The sequence below is a fragment of the Daldinia childiae genome (assembly GCF_008694065.1).
Source record: "Daldinia childiae strain JS-1345 chromosome Unknown Scaffold2, whole genome shotgun sequence".
Lineage (NCBI taxonomy): Eukaryota > Fungi > Ascomycota > Sordariomycetes > Xylariales > Hypoxylaceae > Daldinia > Daldinia childiae.
Genome location: NW_022984643.1, coordinates 2,569,471 through 2,590,086, shown reverse-complemented (window position 1 = coordinate 2,590,086; position 20,616 = coordinate 2,569,471). Strand labels below are relative to the sequence as shown.

At 45.1% G+C, this 20,616-nt stretch overlaps 5 protein-coding genes across 5 annotated transcripts; 3 read left to right on the top strand and 2 right to left on the bottom strand.

The window, feature by feature from the left end:
- Window positions 1–73: 73 nt before the first annotated feature.
- On the bottom strand, window positions 74–825 carry GL218_01613 (UPF0047 protein C4A8.02c; the record flags this gene model as incomplete). Its single annotated transcript, XM_033578088.1, has 3 exons — window positions 74–169; window positions 234–296; window positions 358–825. 3 exons carry the CDS (start codon window positions 823–825, stop codon window positions 74–76), a joined length of 627 nt encoding a protein of 208 aa, XP_033439082.1.
- A 478-nt stretch (window positions 826–1,303) lies between these two features.
- Window positions 1,304–1,987, bottom strand: GL218_01612 (Lactobacillus shifted protein; the record flags this gene model as incomplete). Its single annotated transcript, XM_033578087.1, has 3 exons — window positions 1,304–1,366; window positions 1,468–1,635; window positions 1,694–1,987. The coding sequence occupies 3 exons, from the start codon at window positions 1,985–1,987 to the stop codon at window positions 1,304–1,306; spliced, it is 525 nt and encodes a 174-aa protein (XP_033439081.1).
- A 407-nt stretch (window positions 1,988–2,394) lies between these two features.
- Window positions 2,395–3,331, top strand: GL218_01611 (uncharacterized protein; the record flags this gene model as incomplete). The annotated part of the gene is made up of 2 exons (XM_033578086.1): window positions 2,395–2,874; window positions 2,954–3,331. The coding sequence occupies 2 exons, from the start codon at window positions 2,395–2,397 to the stop codon at window positions 3,329–3,331; spliced, it is 858 nt and encodes a 285-aa protein (XP_033439084.1).
- Window positions 3,332–8,553: 5,222 nt separating this feature from the next.
- GL218_01610 (uncharacterized protein) lies at window positions 8,554–11,789 on the top strand (the record flags this gene model as incomplete). Its single annotated transcript, XM_033578085.1, has 4 exons — window positions 8,554–8,820; window positions 8,877–9,731; window positions 9,783–11,418; window positions 11,479–11,789. 4 exons carry the CDS (start codon window positions 8,554–8,556, stop codon window positions 11,787–11,789), a joined length of 3,069 nt encoding a protein of 1,022 aa, XP_033439083.1.
- Window positions 11,790–13,990: 2,201 nt separating this feature from the next.
- Window positions 13,991–18,790, top strand: GL218_01609 (putative ubiquitin carboxyl-terminal hydrolase 12; the record flags this gene model as incomplete). The annotated part of the gene is made up of 7 exons (XM_033578084.1): window positions 13,991–14,246; window positions 14,301–14,774; window positions 15,292–15,350; window positions 15,419–16,647; window positions 16,702–17,047; window positions 17,135–17,894; window positions 17,946–18,790. The coding sequence occupies 7 exons, from the start codon at window positions 13,991–13,993 to the stop codon at window positions 18,788–18,790; spliced, it is 3,969 nt and encodes a 1,322-aa protein (XP_033438103.1).
- Window positions 18,791–20,616: the final 1,826 nt, after the last annotated feature.

Sequence of the window (20,616 nt, the reverse complement as noted above, 5' to 3'; positions counted from 1 at the left end):
ACCGATCACACGAGCTAGATAAAATGAAATAAAAGCAAGGCATAAGATGCCTCTATTCTGGTTCTATCTGAATTCATGCCTTCTCTCCTTGAATAGTCGCTACAACCTTTCTAGTATGCCTCACCTCTCGGAATTCGAGATACCAAACTCCTTGCCATGTTCCTGTTGCCTTAGAAAAGTTTAGTTATATTACTTCCTTAATTTCGGCGAGTTCGGCGAATTCGGCGACTTACTAGTTTTCCGTCTTTTATAGGAATTGTAACACTAGCGCCGATGAGTGCCGACTTGATGTGTGCCTTTTCTTTATTAGCCATTTCCCCACCTATTACAGAAGGGAATTTTTTTTATATAACCTACGGGCATATCGTCGCTTCCTTCAGCACTATGTCTATACAATTCCTCTCCCTTAGGTCCAGCTTCAGGTGCTATGCGGTCTAGCGCATCGCTCATATCAGCGCGCACATCATCGTCCCAGTTCTCGTTCAAGCTCAGCGCACAACTCGTATGCTGGACAAATAGATTCAACAGGCCGACTTTATAGTTCCTGATCTCGGGGATCTCTTTGACGACGTGGTCGGTGATAAGGTAGGAGCCGCGCGAGCGCGGGGGCAGCGTGAACTGCTTCTGGAACCAGGACATGGTTGGCGCTGGCGGTGGTGGGGTAGCTGAAGATGGGCTCGTCGGATATAGATACGCGAGAGGGAGAGTGGATATGTAATGGAATAGACTTGGGAAAAAAGCTACGAGGAGCACAAGTAAGAAAAGCACGGTGAAGAAGTTATGCGAAAAAGACGTCGTGGTGGGTTTGGGTGTGGATGACGGCATAGCGATAAATGTAAATGATTATTGCGTTTGGTGTTGCTTGCAGCTTTGGTGGGGTTAATCTTCTCCCCCTGTAGGTTCAATTGGAGATTACATGTACTTGAACTATCTTGTACCTTTGTCTTGATCCGGTTATGCAATTGCTACATAAAGTATTACGTATCATAACCTGACTAACCTTAAGTAAGAGGTACATCTTAGCCTTTGTGGATAAATCAACCAATGAGTGAACGAATAAATGTAAGTCAGTTAACAAAGAGTTTAGGTAGCTTAGGTAAATTTGGAATTTGGGAGTATAAAGTTTTATGTTATGCTTTTACCAGGTGGTGACTTTATAAAGCATTTCTAGATACTTGAGCAGTCAGAATTAATATGTACATAGCTGGATGGACTTCCTGTTTGACCTAGGTAGACTTGATAATTATATAATATCAATTCAGTACCACTCCATAGCTACCATTTGATGGGTGAGTGTCTATCCTTATGCAAGAGGATACGAGGTCTGCGGTAGTGATTGTAGGTGCTCTCTGTGATGTTCGTTTGCCTGGAAACACTTATTAGTTATTCCCTCATATGAAGCCTATCTACTATCATCTCTCCAGGGAAGGATGAATAGCAGTCTTCTATGTCGGGGACAAAACTCACAAATGGAGAACCACAGTAGCCACAAGTAGCAATTTCCGGCTTGTCTGTGTTGATGAAGATTCGAGGATGTCCCGCTGGGCCCCCTCCACCGTCACATGCTACTACTCGGTCATGAGTCCATTCGACTGGCTTCTTGTGGATGAGATCGATAGCTGCTCTCGGTTGAGGCTGAATTGCCGTTAGCTACGATTCGTAGGATCGTGGGCAAACATTGGGCAAATCTTACTTGGAGGGAGAAATCGGTCTGTTCGAATCTCGGGCCTGTCATGGCCGCAGCCCTGGGTTTTTGACTCCTTGACCAGATATCGGTTCGGTTCGGTGCCTGTGTCAAGCCCCTCTCTTCATTCTCTACCACCCCCAACGAGTCCTCCTCGCTCTTGGTTTCGGGAGTAGTCTCGGATTTGACCGCGATCGGGTTCGTGGTATCAAGAAGGCGGGCGGAAACTGCGAAAGTGCGTTGAGTCGCACATGCTCGCTGAGGGAGCTGTAGAGACCTCCGAATAGTCAATCGCGAAAGCATCGTGGTTTATTGTGGTCGTTAATTGAGGCGACTGATCTAAAGAAGCTCTAGGATTATGATGATTTGAGGTTGATGATTAGCTGCCGATGATTACTGGCTCTTAGAAGCTCGGACCACATGTGAAAATCAATTAAAAGAATTTCCATTAACTTAGGTGTATTAGGTACCTAAGTACATATGTACCTACCTGACTTGATTCTTTTACAAGGGTGGAAAGAGCCGATTTGACAACGTCCGTACCTCTTGCATTCATTTTTTTTTTTACTTTAGTTCCCTTGCGACGCGCCCAGTAGAGAGGTATCTTTATCTTTTCAAACATTTATTCTTAAGAGCACCACTAAATATATTTTACGATCCATACCTATACACAAATTTTTGTTCGAGAAAGCTAATAGAGTCGCGACAATATGGCGACACCAACGCCCACCAAAAGCATGTCTTCAAGACTACTAACTATGAAATTCATGCAAAGAGCTGTCGCCTCGCCCTCCTCCCCATCATCCGCTACGCCAACTCCAGACGAGCAAGCCTCAAAGCGACGTAAGGTGTCACACAACCAATCGAAACGTGATAGTATCGATTCCCTAGCACATATAGACCAATCCGCAGTACAAGCTGCGATTGCTGAGGAGGAAAAGAAGCGCCAGGAAGCTGTGGTACAGAATGCTGCTAAGCTGGGAGACGCACATTGGGTGCTTGACATACCAGAAAAGACAACAAATTCTAACCGTGGAATACAAACATTAAATGTAGTTCAAGTTGGATTTGCACAGATCGATTCCCATATTGACACCTCTGATGCTGCTGGCTTTGATGACTTTGAATCAGCTGACGCCTCGCACGTAAGAACTCCAATGGTTAGACGGTATAATATGGATAATAAGAAGGTAAGTTTCGTTTCCCTACTTTATCGGTTTCTCTACGTGTGTACTATTTCCCTTGTTCACGTAACTTACGTACGTATAGGTGTCGAAAGACAGTGTGTCTGAAAGTGACGATTCTAGCTCTGGGTCGGATTCTGACGACTCTTCGGAAGATAATGGACGAGGCCGACATTCTTATAGCCAAAGGTCAGAGGGACGGTCGGGATCATCTCGTCCGGCCTTGAAAAGCAAAAGAAGCGCCGAACAGGTCAAAGCTAAGCAGTTTGCCGAGAAACGAAGAAAGAAGGAGGTCAAGTTGAATGGTATTAAGTCATCTCCTGCCTCTGGCGGCCCATTATCCATATCCTCGGGAGGCGGTACTTCACAACGGCAGCCTATGGACTTCACTTGTCATCGCTGTGGCAGACCGGGGCATAAACTTGCCCAGTGTAAGAATACTCCCAAGCGGCCAACAAATTAGAATCCGCGCATAGTGTCTATTTACAAGCGTTGCTTTACAGAATGGTATGTGCTAGCCCTTAGTTTCTAGATGTGACTTCACTCTCTGGGCCAAGGCAAGTACATCGAATACATTGCTACATGGGCAATTTTGCTCTACACTGCAAAATTATTCACGTTGACATGCTCTTGGGATATGGCAATTCTATCTAATTGGGTAGATCTACTAAGTAGAGCCAAAAAGGAGCATAAGGCGTACCTATTTGCGTTCTCCTCTTTGCCCGTCCTAGCTATAGCGTTATATACGTTGATCTCTGGGACAGACTTCATACGCAGAATTAAAGGGATTATATACGGGTAGCCGCTAGCACTAGATACTACTATAGGTAGATCTACTCCTGAAAGGAGATGTGATATCGAAACCTATATTGGGTTCTCCTTAGAATCCTGGGACTAAGCCGATCAAGCAAAGTCACCCCACGCAAGTGATCAATTCCTACTCATCTTCTCGTGTTTAATTATGAACCGTCTCGTGCTTGTGGTTATGAGAAGTGAAAAACCGGACCGATCGCAGTGAAACCTCGATCATTGTATACACCTGCGGTAACACTACGTATAATGTAGGCTCCTGTACCAATCGATTTTTACTCAAGCCATGTCGCATACGCGTAGACTGAATGCCTGATCGACAACGGCCGCCCCTATGATTCGATAATACGATCATGTGCTACTATTATACAACATATCATACAAATCTCATATAATAGATACCTCTGTAAGATAGCAAATTAGCAAGTAGCATAAAAGCTTCCTTCCTGATCAATTCATAGTGTCTTAATGTGAAGTCCAACGTAGGTAGTTACGTAGGTACCTAATTGAAACGTGTAAACGATTCATTGTCCTCTGGTTGAGTTCAGTTAGCGTTCCCACGACAGCATAAGACGGTGCAAGCCGCGGCTTTCAGCGAAGGTGTGTAATGCTTGTAGAATATCATCGCAATCAATATCAAAGTGGATACGTATCGGAATTATCAAAGCGCTATTGGATACCTTCTAGAGCACCAGCCGTCCAAAGCAAGCACCAGACGAGTGGATACAAGGCGAATATGGTCAGGTCCAAGCGGTCTGTGTACCGGCAAATATTGCATGGCACATCATGATGTACAGCTCCCGCCTCCTGCGTTATATATCAGGATTGCTAGCGGAAGGATCCAGGACCCAGCGTATATCAAATTTAAGCTCCTAACGGCCGCGTGGTTCGTGCGACGTACGGGGTTAGACGATAACGAGGCTGTTGCACCTAATACAAGTAAATATGAATACCTATGAGATTAAGACTTAACTTGTCATATATTGGGTTGTCGATCACGAGATAATGCTCTTCCAAGTACACGTTACCCCGTCTGATAGGAACTGAGAAAGACGGACTAGTTCGTTCAGAGAGAGAAATCTGAGACAATATGCAACTTTCTTATATATCCCTTTAATGTATGTAGGTAGTCTGATTTATTGTACACGTCGACGTATATACAACTCAGTTGGGCTGAAGAGCAAGGATCTTGGACCAACCGGAAATATTTAAACATACCCGGGACTTGATTTGCGGCAATCCATGCAGAAACGTGGAGGATAGGTTGTTAAGCTTTGATGCTACCTTATCTTAGGGTCTCCTCTCCTATTCCAAAACTACTACTCCTTCTAACTACTCCTTCTATGATATACAGGGTAGCGGAAACTAAGGCTGTCAACGCCCTCGTACCTTAATAATAATATGTACTTTTAATATCCTCTTAGCTATTATTTATCTTAAGTAGATATTACGAATTTTGATTGCTTACAAGGAAGTGGAAAAGACGTGATGTTTACCTAGGGTTAGGTACACTAAGTTTTAAGCCAAGGGATAACTAACTAACTAACTAACTAGATAGTCTACGGCTTAGTATCATAATATTAAGTCTTATCAACATTTAAAGCAAGTTGTTGTTATATCGAGGGAGTATGTAGGTTTCTAAAGAAGACCTAAAGAAGACCTAACCGCAGAGAAAGACACAAACCCGTCGCAAATCTTTTAAAGGTTCCACAAATTGCCATAGCTGGGTATCTATCCCGTCTTCCACTTTGCTTATTGGCCCACAGACCCTATACTGGGTAAATCTCCAAAGTTGTAACGTCATATTAGGGCTTAGCATCACGCAATGCAAAGTGACGAACATAGACATCATACTAACCTAGGTCCATCAAGTCTATCCTACCTACGGTTTCAGCAAGAGACGACGTTTATTAAGATTAAGATAACCAATAGTTTGGAACCCTAACCGCAATTTTACCTTTACGAAGAAATGATCATCATACCAATACATGCCTAACAGGTGGGTAGATAAGTGAAGCTGTCTCTTAATGTAGTATTTCCCCCACACAATATTTACCTTCGTATAGGAGGGTATTCATTATATGTGTCAACTACATTGTAGCATGATAACTTTTAACTCAACTCAATTCAATAGAAACCTCTCACGTTTTTCGATTTTGCGGCTTCTGATTGGTAACTTGTAATTAATAATCAATAATCGGAGTGATCTCATATTAGACTTATTGGCTGTTGGCCTCAAGGGTACTCAAAAGTAAAAAGTTTATTTCTTTTCTCGTCTACTATTCGTCGATGCTGTTTAAGAGGATGACGTCCTTCTGAGATTTCGAGGCCTTTTTTTTTCAATGAGAGGTTTTTTTTTCTTTCTTTTAGATGAGAGCGGAACAGGAAGTTCCAAGATACAATTACGTTCACCGCGTTTCTAATAAGACCCTAGTCACTGCCCAGCGAATAGCCTCCTAGGTCAAAGTTGCATTTAGTCCATCCTTGACAGAGATATGGTTTGGTTCATAAACTTGGTACCCAAACAAAAGCTGGTACAAGCGTTCGGCAAAATTGTTATACCTTAACTTTTGCCTCCTTGAGGTACGGCTCTTCAAATATGCGTCACATGTTACAATATATACCTACCTACCTATCTCAATATATAAATCCGACTTCATAACCTTAACCTAGTAGGTTACGTGCTTATATACGTTTGATATCTGCATACCCGGGATAAGGTCATACATACCTACCCACATACACCTTAAGTCTCACATAGTACATACACCCGACCCGTGTACCCGTGCGGACAAGCCGATATGGACCCTGTTCCCCCACATTCCTTCTTCTCCTGGTTTTTGGTTCCTTGACCTACACTACATACTACCTACATACTACATACCTACATACCTACATACATACTGGACTTAACACCATCGCCGTTCGTCATCCCTCGAATACCAATCCCTACTTGTATGTATTGTACCTCCATACAAACACATGGTGAGGTGTGCTTAGCTCATTTTACATACTGTATTTGTGTTGGTCGCACTTATTTTTTTATTTTATTTTTATTTTAGTTTTTTGCCTCTAACTTCTTCGTTTCTTTGCCTTCATCGTCTCATACAGTATAAGTATATAGGTAGGTATATATATATACCTATATATAACCTAAGGTACGCATACATACTTGACCTAGGTATATATACTATATAACTACTGTAATACATGTCTTAACATTTTAGTAAGACACGGATTGCTTACCTAGACGTATACATACATCCCATATGGTATATCTCTAAACTCGGCGTTATTCTTCCGGGCGGCTACCTCTGCACATCTCAAATTTTTTTTCCCACCCGCGTCGGATACTATATCAAAGCCGGACCTGATTATTCTCTGGATATCTGTGGGCATTGATCACACCTTGCTAATTCAACAACTACCGCCGCCCTGCAAGGAAATACGTCACCGACCTTCGGATTTTCAACTGAACATCACCCGTCTTTCTAGACCCAACCCAGATCAGACCCCAGACCGCATTTCAACGCTAGGGTACTTATGCGTTGGGTAGCTACAGCAATACCTCATCGACTAGTTTCCTGTAAGAAAAAAGTCTATTACCCACGGTGTTTGTTCTCATCCTCACCCCCCTTGGCCTCCGCTCTTCTCAACATTAGGCCTTATCACTGGCCCGTTTTCATGTCACCTGCTCAGTTGACTGATGCAGCACATATTATTATGCCTTCCGTACTATTATTATGAAATCTCAAAACATTATTCTAATTGCGGCCCAATCGTAGGGTCCTAACCATCTCTCCATCGCCAATTCTTCATAAATCTCAGCTTTCTCAGCCAATATCCGAGCCAAGTTCTCAATAGGTAAGTAATTAAGCATGCCAGCCCATAACGTACATGAGTACCCATGAAATCACAAGCGTCCTATCGTCGATCCATACCTCTACTGTTCCTTTTCCCTTGTGAATCTATCTATCCATGTTAATATTGGCAATAGCGGAGCCCGCTACTGGAGTCTCGCCCACCAGATCTCAGCTCGAGTCAGCCTTTCCTCCCCTTCTTTATACATTTGTTCTCAGCTCCCGTACTTGAAGTCTAGGGTAGCCTTGTCGTCGAGCCACAGTTTTGACTTCTACACTACTGTATATTTAAACCCCAGTCACCGACACAAGAATAAAGGGCGGGAGGCTATAGTAAAAGCTCGGGTTTGCTATATTACATCTCGAGGCCAATTGACTTCTTTTTAAGAACGCTTCGCTCTTCTTACAATCTCACCGCCGGGCAATCCAACTCTATAGGTGGTCGTCGAAACTTGTTCGTTTAGAAGACTGTTTCGCGGCTACATTATTGCTAGGTTTTGGTAGAGTTGCTGATTGGGTTGCAAGGTCCTTCTTAGAGTGACATAGGCAACATCTCTAAACTCGGCAGAAGGTTCCCGTTGCATATCGGCAAGTGTAGCGAACGACTAAGACTGCGGGCCGATTCGTGGTACTCCAAACGTCGTGTTACGAGCCGGCTTCGAAAAGTACTCGTTCTAGACGGTTGCTGAGAAGGGAACTTCCCAGACAGAGCGAGGCGAATTTCTCCTACATTAGACTTCTTCCCAATCCTCTGGAAGAACCTGGTCCTTGTCTCAGTCTACGTTAGCGTCTCCACCGAAGGCGATTTGCACAGACGCTACCCTGTCACCCCGTCCTATCTTTCGACGTCTGGATAAAAGTCGTACGCTCATCCGCCATCGGCCTAAGTCCCCTTTTCCCGCTCAGATCTCTCGAGCCGGGCGTTACTTAGAACTGTTAGAATATCTGGATTTATCCCCTGGACTTTGTGTCACAACCCCCCCAGTCCTCTTCTAACCGTATCTAATCCCTCGCCATGAGCTCCACAACGTCGCAGGACGCACCTACGTCAGGCGTCGTGATGCGGGACCACCTACAGCAACCGGTCGAGCGTGTCACCGACCATTTGGAGGTTCCTTCGCTAGACGACCGGAAATATCGTATTATACGTTTACCTAACCAACTTGAGGTGCTGCTAGTCCATGATCCTGAAACGGACAAGGCCAGCGCCGCATTGGACGTTAATGTCGGCAACTTCAGTGATGAAGATGATATGCCGGGTATGGCACATGCCGTGGAACATGTAGGTCACGTCGGACAAGAATCAATATAAACCTTGACTGATAAGATGCACTCTAGCTTTTGTTCATGGGTACGAAAAAATACCCGGTAGAGAATGCGTATAACGTATACCTCTCCTCTCATTCGGGGAGCTCGAATGCTTATACCGGAGCCACTTCGACCAATTACTTCTTCGATATTGCCGCGAAGCCGAGTAATGGCGAGGAACCTTCCGAGACAAACCTATCTCCCCTTTACGGTGGCCTAGATAGGTTTGCTCAGTTCTTCATCGAGCCCCTGTTCCTCCCGTCGACGTTGGATCGTGAGCTGCGTGCTGTCGACTCAGAAAATAAGAAGAATCTGCAGAGCGACCAATGGCGCCTCCACCAGCTAGAGAAGTCTCTATCTAACCCCAAGCATCCTTATTGCCACTTCTCGACTGGTAACTTTGAGGTGCTTAAGACCGAGCCGGAATCTAAAGGCATAGATGTGCGGCAAAAGTTTATAGACTTTCACGAAAAGCACTACTCTGCCAACAGAATGAAGCTTTGCGTATTGGGCCGAGAACCACTAGACGTACTTGAGAAATGGGTTGCCGAGTTATTCTCTGGCGTACCAAATAAGAACCTCCCACAGAATCGTTGGGAAACAGAAGTACCGTTCACTAACGAGCTCCTATCTATGCAATGTTTTGCAAAGCCGGTCATGGATTCCAGAGAGCTTAATCTCTATTTTCCATTCTTGGACGAAGAATATCTTTACGAAACCCAGCCGAGTCGGTATATTAGCCACCTAATTGGCCACGAGGGCCCTGGAAGTATAATGGCGTACCTAAAATCGAAGGGATGGGCCAATTCGCTCAGCGCTGGTGCATATCAAATATGCCCTGGTACTCCTGGCATTTTCGACTGTCAGATCCGATTGACAAAAGAGGTAAATCATTCTAGTCATTTGCGAAAACAGATTACTAATGCTCTAATGTAGGGTCTAAAACATTATAAAGAGGTCGTCAAAGTATTCTTCCAGTACATATCACTTCTCAAACAGACACAACCTCAAGAATGGATATTCGACGAGCAGAAGGGCATGGCGGATGTGGACTTCAAATTTAAGCAAAAGACACCAGCCAGTCGCTTCACAAGTAGGATTTGTGCTGTGATGCAAAAGCCGTTGCCACGAGAGTGGTTACTTAGCGGCCAAAGCCGCCTACGAAAGTTTGACCCGGAATCTATTGTTAAAGGGGTGGAACTATTAAGACCCGATAACTTCAGAATGACTATCGTGTCTCGGGACTTTCCAGGAGGCTGGGATCAGAAGGAGAAGTGGTACGGAACAGAGTATAAGGCTGAGAATATCCCCGAGGATTTCCTGGCTGAGATCGCCAAGGCCCTAGAGAGTACTTCTGAGAACCGTCTTTCCGCTCTGCATCTCCCACACAAGAACCAATTCATCCCGACAAAGCTTGAGGTGGAGAAGAAAGAAATTGAGCGACCAGCTCTAGCGCCTCGAGTGATCCGAGATGATGAAGTGGCGAGAACGTGGTACAAGAAAGATGACACATTCTGGGTCCCGAAAGCGAATTTAATCGTCAGCATCAGGAACCCTATCATATTTGCTTCGGCAGATAATTCAGTCAAGTCGAAACTGTTCACGGATTTAGTAAGGGATGCACTAGAGGAATACTCATATGATGCTGAGCTCGCTGGGCTGCAGTACAATGTCAGTCTTGATTCTCGAGGGTTGTTCGTCGAGGTATCCGGTTACAATGATAAACTGCCTGTATTACTGGAGCAGGTTCTTATTACTATGCGGGACCTCGAGGTCAAGGACGAACGATTTGAGATCATCAAGGAGAGACTGACTCGAGGCTACAAGAACTGTGAACTGCAACAGCCTTTTACACAGATTGGCGACTACGTGTCCTGGCTTACATCCGAACACGATTACGTGGTTGAGCAACTGGTCGCTGTGTTGCCCGGAATTACAACCGAAGACGTAAGACAGTTCTACAAGCAGATCATGTCACAGCTACACATTGAGGCTTATGTTCACGGAAACGTGTATAAGGAGGATGCCCTCAAGCTAACAGACATGATCGAAAAGATACTAAAGCCTCGAGTCCTGCCGAAGGAGGAGTGGCGTATCATTCGGTCATTAGATTTTCCTCCAGGGTCAAACTACGTTTTCAAAAAGACCCTCAAGGATCCGGCGAACGTCAATCACTGCATCGAGTACTATCTCCACATTGGCGATAAAGGAGATCGCCTAATCCGTGCAAAGACGCAACTTCTTGACCAGATCATTCACGAGCCGGCTTTTGATCAGCTACGGACTAAAGAGCAGCTTGGCTATGTTGTCTTCAGTGGTCTTCGAAGTTCTTCTACTACGTATGGGTTCCGCTTTATAATACAGAGCGAGCGCACTACTGAATATTTGGAATCTCGAATCGACTCCTTCCTAGCTACACAGACAAGTTCTCTAGAAAATATGAGTGATACAGACTTTGAAAGTCACAAGAGGAGCGTGATAATTAAGCGTCTTGAGAAATTAAAGAATCTGGACCAGGAGACTGGTCGTCACTGGACGCATATAAGCAATGAATATTATGACTTTGAATCAGGTATGATGTCTTCATTATTCTCCTACACGTCATTATAAACAACTAACAGCATGTGTACAGCCCAACGAGATGCAGCCCAAGTTAAGGAACTTACAAAGTCAGAGATGATAGAGTTCTACTCAACCTATATCCAGCCCACATCACCAACCCGGGCAAAATTGGTCGTGCAGCTCATCGCTCAGGGTGTTAGCCCCAAAGCGAAGGAGGTCGAGGAGTCTACAAACGGAGACACAACTACGCTTTGGTCAAATGGTACAGAACCAGTCTTGATACGAAATGTGCGGGACTTCAAAGCAGGACTTTCAGTGACTCCAGGAGCTCGTCCGGTTAGGGACCTCAGAGATTTTGAGGAAATAGACTCTAAGCTTTGAGACGAATTTTTGTGAGGAAGCGTTTGGTAGAAATTAGAAGGCAGAGTGCTATACCCATCTGTCTGCATAGTACATTTATAGCGTATTTGGTTTCTGGGCAACAAAGGCCAGTACGATACATTTCAAAGTGAAATGAAATCGCGTGAGTACACAGATAGATCATGCGTTCCTTAGACTTTCTCTAGAAGTTACTTAGTGGGAAATGTCTTATTGTTGGTTTTTTTTTTAGTCTGCGTGCGGCCGGGCCGAAAAAAAAAAGAACTCGAGACCTGGGGGGCAATTAGAAGTAGACGTAGAAAACTAGAGACAATGGCTGTTTACCAGGTAGATACATACATTAACTAGATAGAGTAGAGTCTTTAAAATATATACGTACGTGATGAGCAGTCTTATACGTACCTCATGTAAACGGGCAGGTTTTGATGGTGGAAGAGACTCGAGTTAGGTACATTAGGTACTTACCTAAGTACATGTACCTATAAAATGTACATAGGTTCACATAGGCCGCAGATGACGGGTATCTACTTGTGACGATGCACGTAGCCACCTGCAGCTTTTAAACGAGAAATAGGGTTATTCAGATAAGCTTTAAAAAAGATGTTGTTCAAGATTATTTACTTTAGCTAACTACGTGACTAAGATAATGTGCCTAGAAATAACGGTGTATATAGTCTGTTTAGTCCGTTACTTGGAAGGTGCTCTTTTCATGTATAATCCGATATACTTACCAATTTATTTCTAGTACTAAGATCAGTTGTCTTTGCTTCGGTAACAATAACTTATTTTGTGTCGCACATGCCCTTTCCCCTCCATATCTCCATGCAGTTTTAAAATAACATACATCATACATAAATTCATACGATACCCCACACTCACCTTTATTTCTATAATTTAATCCAATTTTGGTATAATCATTTTGGACCGAACAGCACACCCTTGGTGTTTGATCGTACGTAGTTTTCCAACTAAATTCACCTATAACTTTAGGTACGACAACTACCTAGGTGTACCTAAGGTATATGTGTCTGGTGGGTTATTGACTAGACGATACATAAAAAGGTAAATGTATCCGCGTAACTAGGTACATAGAGTTTGCCAATCGGAACTAGTGGCAGGTCCAGGACTTGTAAACCTGTGCCCTTTGTACCCGCTGTGCTGATAAAAGTACCTGCCTTTGGAGTGGTAGTGGTACATGACCGTCACCCGTCACCCGTGGCTGCTGCCTTCCATTGGAACAATTTTTTTCTAAGGCGAACCCCAAAGTATTTGATACCAATCAGCAAAGCGCCCACATAGAAACTGACCGCTGCTGCGTACTGCTCACTGCTCACTGCACACTGCACACTTTCAGCACAACGACGCAACATAATTTGCGTGCATCAATTCAAGGCAAAGGAATTTCGCCTTCCTTTTTTTTTTTCCCTTCTCCCAACAAGAAATAGAATATTCTGGTAGTTAAGTTATTGGATTAAATCAAAGTCAACCAATCCTAACTTTAACTTATACAGAACCAGACTTCAGGACTTGTCTGACAAGCAAAGTATTAGACATCATTGTCAGAAGAGGTACTAGATTGTCTGCCCGGAAACTCAGATTTTCCTTATTAAAGGTGCACGACCGACCAATGAGCACACACCATTCCCATCAAGCGATCAATCATTTATTGTCTTGTGTAAGATTCCTTTTGCACATTCATACGACCTCTCGCTCATAAGCGCGACCTTTTACCATCATATTACCACTGATTTTTCCAGAGCTGCTCAAGGCAGCTCGCCGCCAAGACGTCTTCCTCAAAGAAACGGAAGATTACAAACCGCCAATCCACTACTAAAGACGAGAGCTTAGACAGTAACAATTCCTCGGACACACCTTTACCGTCCTGTGAATTAGATACCGATCCGAACTATTCATTCTACTCCTCCTCCTCCTTCGACAACTTGACCGCCAACTCCCGCCGCGCCAACTCTGTCCCGCCGGCATCAAGTCTTCCCCCTCGATTACAAACCAATACCAGCTCCCTTAGCTACACCGAATACGCCTCATCTGCCGCGAGCTCTCCCTCTGGTGCCTGCGCTGCGTTAACAATCGATAGCGATTGTGGTCCCGACAACCCAACACTCGAACTCAGCTCCGCCTCTTCTAATATTTATTCTGGAAGGGGCAGCTCACCATTTACTAAAATCACCTACCATCGTGCAGTCATGGGCGGTGCCGCCGAATTCCCAGATAGAGCTTCCTCCCCGTTAAAACGACGCGCCTCCAGTATGGAACCTGATATTGCAGACCAAGATGCAACTGAAGATGTCGATATGATTACGGCGCCACCGTCCGATGCTCCGGACACATCTAAACCCGAACAACTTAACGGTCACGTTGCAACCGATGCAGGTCCCGCAGTAAATGGCCATGCCGATGCGACGGTTGAGGAAAGTGTTGAGCCGATGGACATATCACCATGTAGGTCGACTACAAGCAAAATCAGACAGCATGGACTAATTTCACAATTTCAAGCACGTCAACCACCGGAATCTATAGAGGCCCATGTGAAAGCCATTAGAGTATTTGTGGAAGAGCAAAACACACGCCCACTTACGGAAGGCCAGGAGTGTTTCTTGGTCTCAAAATTGTGGCTGGCTAACGTGCCGGACGATTTATCACCAAAACACACCATCGAGGACTGGGCCTCGATACCACCAGTAGATAACTCGGATATCATTCAAGAGGTTATAGATGATCCTTGTGTTGGTAGTGGCGTGGTAGATGTTCTAAAGAAAAGGTTCGTTCGGCTGAAACCGGGTTACGATTCGGAACAATTTGAACCTTTCCCTAAAGATGCCTGGGATCTTCTTATTAAATGGCCCGGGTTGAAAGAGGACCAAATGCCTATTCTCCGTTTGGCACATGCTACAACAGACGATGGCAAAAATGTTATGTGGGAATGGCATCCGCCTGTACTCGCTATACATCGACTCTGGTCTGCTAATAGTGAGTTGCCGATTGAAGCAACCATGAAGGCTACGAACCCGCCACCTTCAAGACTTGCACGTAGTCGCTCAACAAATTTCCAAACTTTCCTAAAACAGGCAAAAAGGGTCACAGGAATAGATTTATCACAAAGAGTTCGAGCTTGGAGTGTTTTGCAGCCACCTACTGGCCAAACATCAGGTAATGCAGTGCCCACTCTCTCCGCTTCTCAAGATGATACGAAACCTAACACTTCCCAAGCCTGGAACCATCTTCTCTTGGACGTCGAATCGTTTCTAGCTCTCGAGAGAAAATCAGAAAGAGAGCTTATCGATTTCGGTGATCGATCAGATCAGCCAAATCAGAAATCTGTCAAAACGCTAGGCCACTTCAGTATTGCGCAGGATCAAGCCATTGTCTTGGACCTTCATGAAAGCGGTTCTACTTGGACTTCGACTCTAACATCTTCTCAAGCACGAACGTCACTACCATCTAGAAATAGTTCTACCAATCTAACCGTACAAAACCGGAACGCTAGAAGCGGACGCACTAGTCCAGTATCCCAAGGATATCTCACACGTGGTAGAGCAAAATCTGGTAAGGTCCCCGGGTGCGTGGGATTAGCAAACTTAGGTAATACATGTTACATGAACGCGGCCCTTCAGTGCGTCAGGAGCGTTGAGGAATTAACAAAGTATTTCCTTTCGGGAGAGTGGGAATTAGAACTCAATAAGGAAAATGTCCTCTCTCACAATGGCGATGTGGCTGCTGCTTATGCCCACTTACTGAAAGAATTTTATAAAGATTCGTCGCCGGGTTCCGTCTCACCCCGCCAATTTAAAACCACAATCGGTCGATACTCTACGGGATTTTCGGGTTATGGTCAGCAAGACTCACAAGAGTTTCTTGGATTTTTGCTGGATGGGTTGCAAGAAGATCTTAGTCGGATCAAGAAGAAGCCTTATATCGAGAAGCCGGACTCGACCGATGAAATGGTTAACGACCCTGCCGCAATCCGAGAGATGGCAGCTAAAGTATGGGACATTACCAAGAAACGTGATGACTCCGTCATAGGCGATTTATTCACTGGCTTATACAAATCGACACTAGTTTGCCCGGAATGTCAGAAGGTTAGCATTACATTTGACCCGTTCAATAATCTGACCTTACCTCTCCCCGTGGAAAATAAGTGGAGTCACACCGTCAGATTCTTCCCCTTAAATGATCGGCCAATCGACATCAGGGTCGAGCTTGACAAGCATGCCAGTATCAAATCTCTGAAGGAGTTCCTGTCTACCAAAACCGGCGTGCCGGCCGAACGTTTGTTTGGCGCAGAAGAATGGAAGGGCAGGTTCTATAAGTATTATACTGACGTCTCCTGCGCCTCGGAAGAGATTGCACACAACGACAATGCTTGGTTCTTCGAGCTGGAGGCTAAGCCTACAAACTATGGTGCTAAGCCGCATAAACAGCAGAAGTACGGAGTAGCAGTCAGATCCATGGTTGAGGAGGAGGAGCACAATGCTTCAGCTTTGTGGACCGACGAGCAGGCTGAGAAACTGCTTGTCCCCGTCTTCCACCGGCGTCCAGCGCCTCCGAAATCTAGTTTTCACCAGGATAGATGGGTACAGGCTTGCGCCCCTCATTTTGTTATCATCACGCCCGAAGAAGCTAAGAGCGAGGATGCCATTCGCCGCAAGGTCCTAGAAAAGGTTGTAACATTAACAACAAAATTCAATACGGAGGATTCAGAGGGGTCTGATAACACTGATCTCGATATTGTAGGGACAAGCTCTGACACAGGTTCCTCTAATGGAGGTAGGGTTGTTGCCCAATCCGTTAAAGGCGAGGATGACATAGTTGACATACAGATGAAAGATGGCGGAGTCCGAAGGTATGTGAAATAGTTCCTTGGTAAGGTTAATAAACAGTGCTAACTCATTTTCAGCAACCCTTCGGGCAAGCAGTTCTGTAACAAGAGGCCGGATTGGATAGATTTAGAGGGGTTTCTCCCCCCTACTCATCAGAATTTGTTTGATATCTGCTACTACTCGGAATCGGGAGCATGGTTACCGACTGGCATGAGCGGCATCAACGACGACAGGCAATATCCGAAGCTCTCGGCCAGAGTTCTACCCGAGTGTTTATCGGAAGACCAGTTCGATAATGCAACCAATGGCACGGCCTCTAATGAAGAGTCCAGTTCAGACGAAGCGCCGCGACGAAGTATTGATCAGTCCTACACACGCATGCAAGACGAAAGCGACGACGAGGATGCTAGCCCGATTATTAAGGTGTGTCCCAACCAAACCCTTTGGGGCGGCCTAAACTTTCAGCCTGCAAAAAGACATTGCCCCAATTCAGTACTGACATATAACCAGTCAAACCACCACCGTTCTAAGCAGAATGGGCGGGCCAAAGGCAAAAACAAGCAACAGAAACAACATAAATCATTCAAAAACCACAGCAAGGGGACCAAGAAGAAGCTACGTCAGCAGCAGCAACGCCAATCAAAGGAGAAGCATCACAGCATAGAACTGGAAGATTCATTTAATATAGGCGATCCTGTTCCCGATGGAGGTCCCTTGATCCGCCTCAAGGAAGCTCTCATTATTGACTGGTATGATGCTGCTTATGATCGCACCTTTACTGATAGTAGCACACCAGCCAATGACAACTCACTCGCAACATGGATTGTCTGCGAGACTCTACCAGACCCCGAGCTGGACAAAGCCCAAGCAGCTCGGACTAGGAGTCGTAAGAACGGCATCTCTCTCGAGGCATGTCTTGACGAGTTTGAGCGGGAAGAAATCCTTTCTGAACAAGACATGTGGTATTGTCCTCGCTGCAAAGAGCACAGGCGTGCTAGCAAGAAATTTGACTTATGGAAAACTCCAGACATTCTCGTCATTCATTTGAAGAGATTTAGTTCTAGTGGTTTCAGAAGAGACAAATTAGAAGTTTTGGTCGACTTCCCTCTTGAGAACCTGGACATAACTTCTCGGGTTCTCCAAAAGGAAGATGGGAAACAGGAAGTTTACGATCTGATCGGAGTTGACTGCCACTGGGGCGGCCTAGGAGGCGGTCACTACACTGCTCATGCGAAGAACTTTGTAGATGGCCACTGGTACACATATAATGGTATGTATGACCCAACTGGTTTCTGTTGTATAATTGCTAATCTTTTTTTAGATTCGTCGGTATCGCGAGCGTCTCCTGATAGAATTGTCGACTCGTCTGCGTATCTGCTATTCTATCGTCGACGATCTGAAATCCCCCTTGGTGGGCCTCGCTTCCAGCAAATCTTGGAAAAGTTCCAAGATGATGGTTCCGACGGTGAACTCCCTGATTCGGGGGAAGATCAGCGTCTCGGCGGAGGCTTCTCCCAGACTGGGTCGTCGAGCGCGTTACAAGGAGCAGGAGCTACTCACCCGCGCGGAAGCACTGGTGGTAAATCGACAAATGGCTTTACCGTGAATAACGCAAATAGTAGCTGGGACATCAAGACTATCGACGATGTCCTCGAGCATCCCTCCGAAGATGTCCACCGAAGCATCGAAGAGGACGAGGGCATAAGCTTAACCGAGGACACAGTACAACCAGCAGGTTTCCAACCGCTCACAAATGGTAATTCTTGGAGCTTTGACAACCTTGTGTCTAACGATATCGCGGATATTGAAAACCCTCCCTCGGAGAGTCCCCTTGACTCGGATGCGGCCTCGGATGCGGCACAACACGATTCATCTGGTGATGAACGGGTGCTTAGTCCCCGTGAGATGGATTTCGAGCCAGACCACGAGCCAGAATATCCGGGGATGTCGCATTATGAACTGTCACAACCCGAGACCAACCTGCCCTCGTATAGCGAAATTCCACCCCCTGACTACCGAGGTGAAATGACCCAGGACGATATGCACCAGATTTGGGATCAGAATAACACGATCCACAAAGTTGCACCTGAGGGTGAGAATGATGCGGGTTCCGAAGACGCAGCGGAAATCCACATCGGTGAAGACGATAAGATTAAGCTCACCTAGTTAGATAGCATCGATCGTTGGTGTCTGAACAGAACACCAAGCTAATTAATCCAGGAGTCTTCAAAGTGAAGATCTTGCCCTGATACATTGATAGGGAATGGGAAAATCTTGATGCCTAGAGTACATTAACCAGTGAGCAATGGCTTACTGGCAATTCACGAAGGTCATGACGGAATACGCGTCTATTCAATTACGGCATGACATGGAGCATTCGAGACGGAACTGCCATGGTTTCCTATAATGGAAACAACATAACATCTATACATAGTATTCCTCTTAACAGGTATGGCCGGCATGCATTACGACAATTACGGAATGACAGCTAGTCTCATAGGAGAGGCAAGAGGGTGCCTAGGGGATCTCATGGAGCATGCCCTGTCGAGCATTTTTGCCAGGTTAGCAGGTTGGTGGGCTCCGAGGGTGGAAATAACATAGCATCCTTGGGTCTACCGCCTTCACGGAGTTAATAGACTAACTGTCTTTGTCTCGCATTGAAGCGGCGTTTGTTGCTGGCTCGTTGTGTGAGTCACCAGTGCCATGGTGAAGAGAGAATCTCTAACCAAGCGTCAATCCTTGTATATATGTTTTATGAATAATATGATGCTTTGCTTCTATGAGACTTGGAAGGGTGAAATAACTGTGCATTATTGTTGGCTAGCGAGATCGAGATGAGTAAGAATCGTATATGATTGATCAATATCTGCCTACCAGGATACTTACCTAAGACAGCGAGGCTTTCTTCCCTCGTCCTAATTCATAGCTTTAGAAGTGGTAAAGGGGTATTGTAAATACACACGTAAAATATACATGTACTAGGTAAGATAAAATAGGAACCTAGCATCAAGATTAAAATAGGGTGTGACAAAGTTTATTGCCGCCCTTGTGCCCGAGTTGTGCAATGTAGGTAGGTAGCCTTATGTTCACCTTAATGTCCAACAAATAGGCTTAAGTCGAGTATTGTACTCGTTGCCCACCCACGCTACCAGGATGACATCTGAGATCGGTATAAGCCCAGGTCCATGCAGACCCCATAACGAATAGCGAATGACAGCTAGGTTCGTTACAGGGCATAGACTTCGTTCCTATGGGGTAAATAAGCTCAAGGGTTTACCTCGAAGCAAACACAAAGGAATCATCCTCCAGGGCAAGATCTCGAAGTGAAAGATTCCTTGACAACGAAGGTATAAATAGACTCGTGATGAGGATTGTAGGTTGATTAGCAGGCCTAGGATGAAGGCTAGCGGCCACTAAAGACTTGAATCAGAAGGGAACGAATGGTGTACATTGAAGTGAACGTCCTTGAAGCTGAAAGCTGTGGTTGCAATAAATCTCCTGCTCTAAGATTTATGTCCAATTCAAGAGCATACTACAAGCTATAGTAGGTAGTCACCCTCTAGCACATGAAATTTTACGTCGTGCATGAGCTCACCTTAAGGAACTAATGGGGACGGTAAGTCCTTCATTATAATGTATACTTGCTATATAGGGCTACGTGTGTAGGATATTGAGTGTCTTTTTCTATGTAGGATAAATTAACCTAGATAAATCCAAACACTGCATACCTCCAAGGGTTACGAGAACTGGGCCTTTCCCCTTGCCTCGATATTTGATATACCCACCAGGTTTTTTTTTTAACACGTATAACTATTTACGCAAGTTATATGCCTTCATTTTTGATATCTCCGTATAGTGAAGCCTTTTAGCCTTTCTCACTAATATTTGTAGATAGTCCGTTCATCTAGACTCCGCAAAGGAGCTGTTCTAGTTATGCAGGTGCCTGTCCGGATGACGAGTTGCGTTGTACCGTGATATGATTCGTGGTGTGG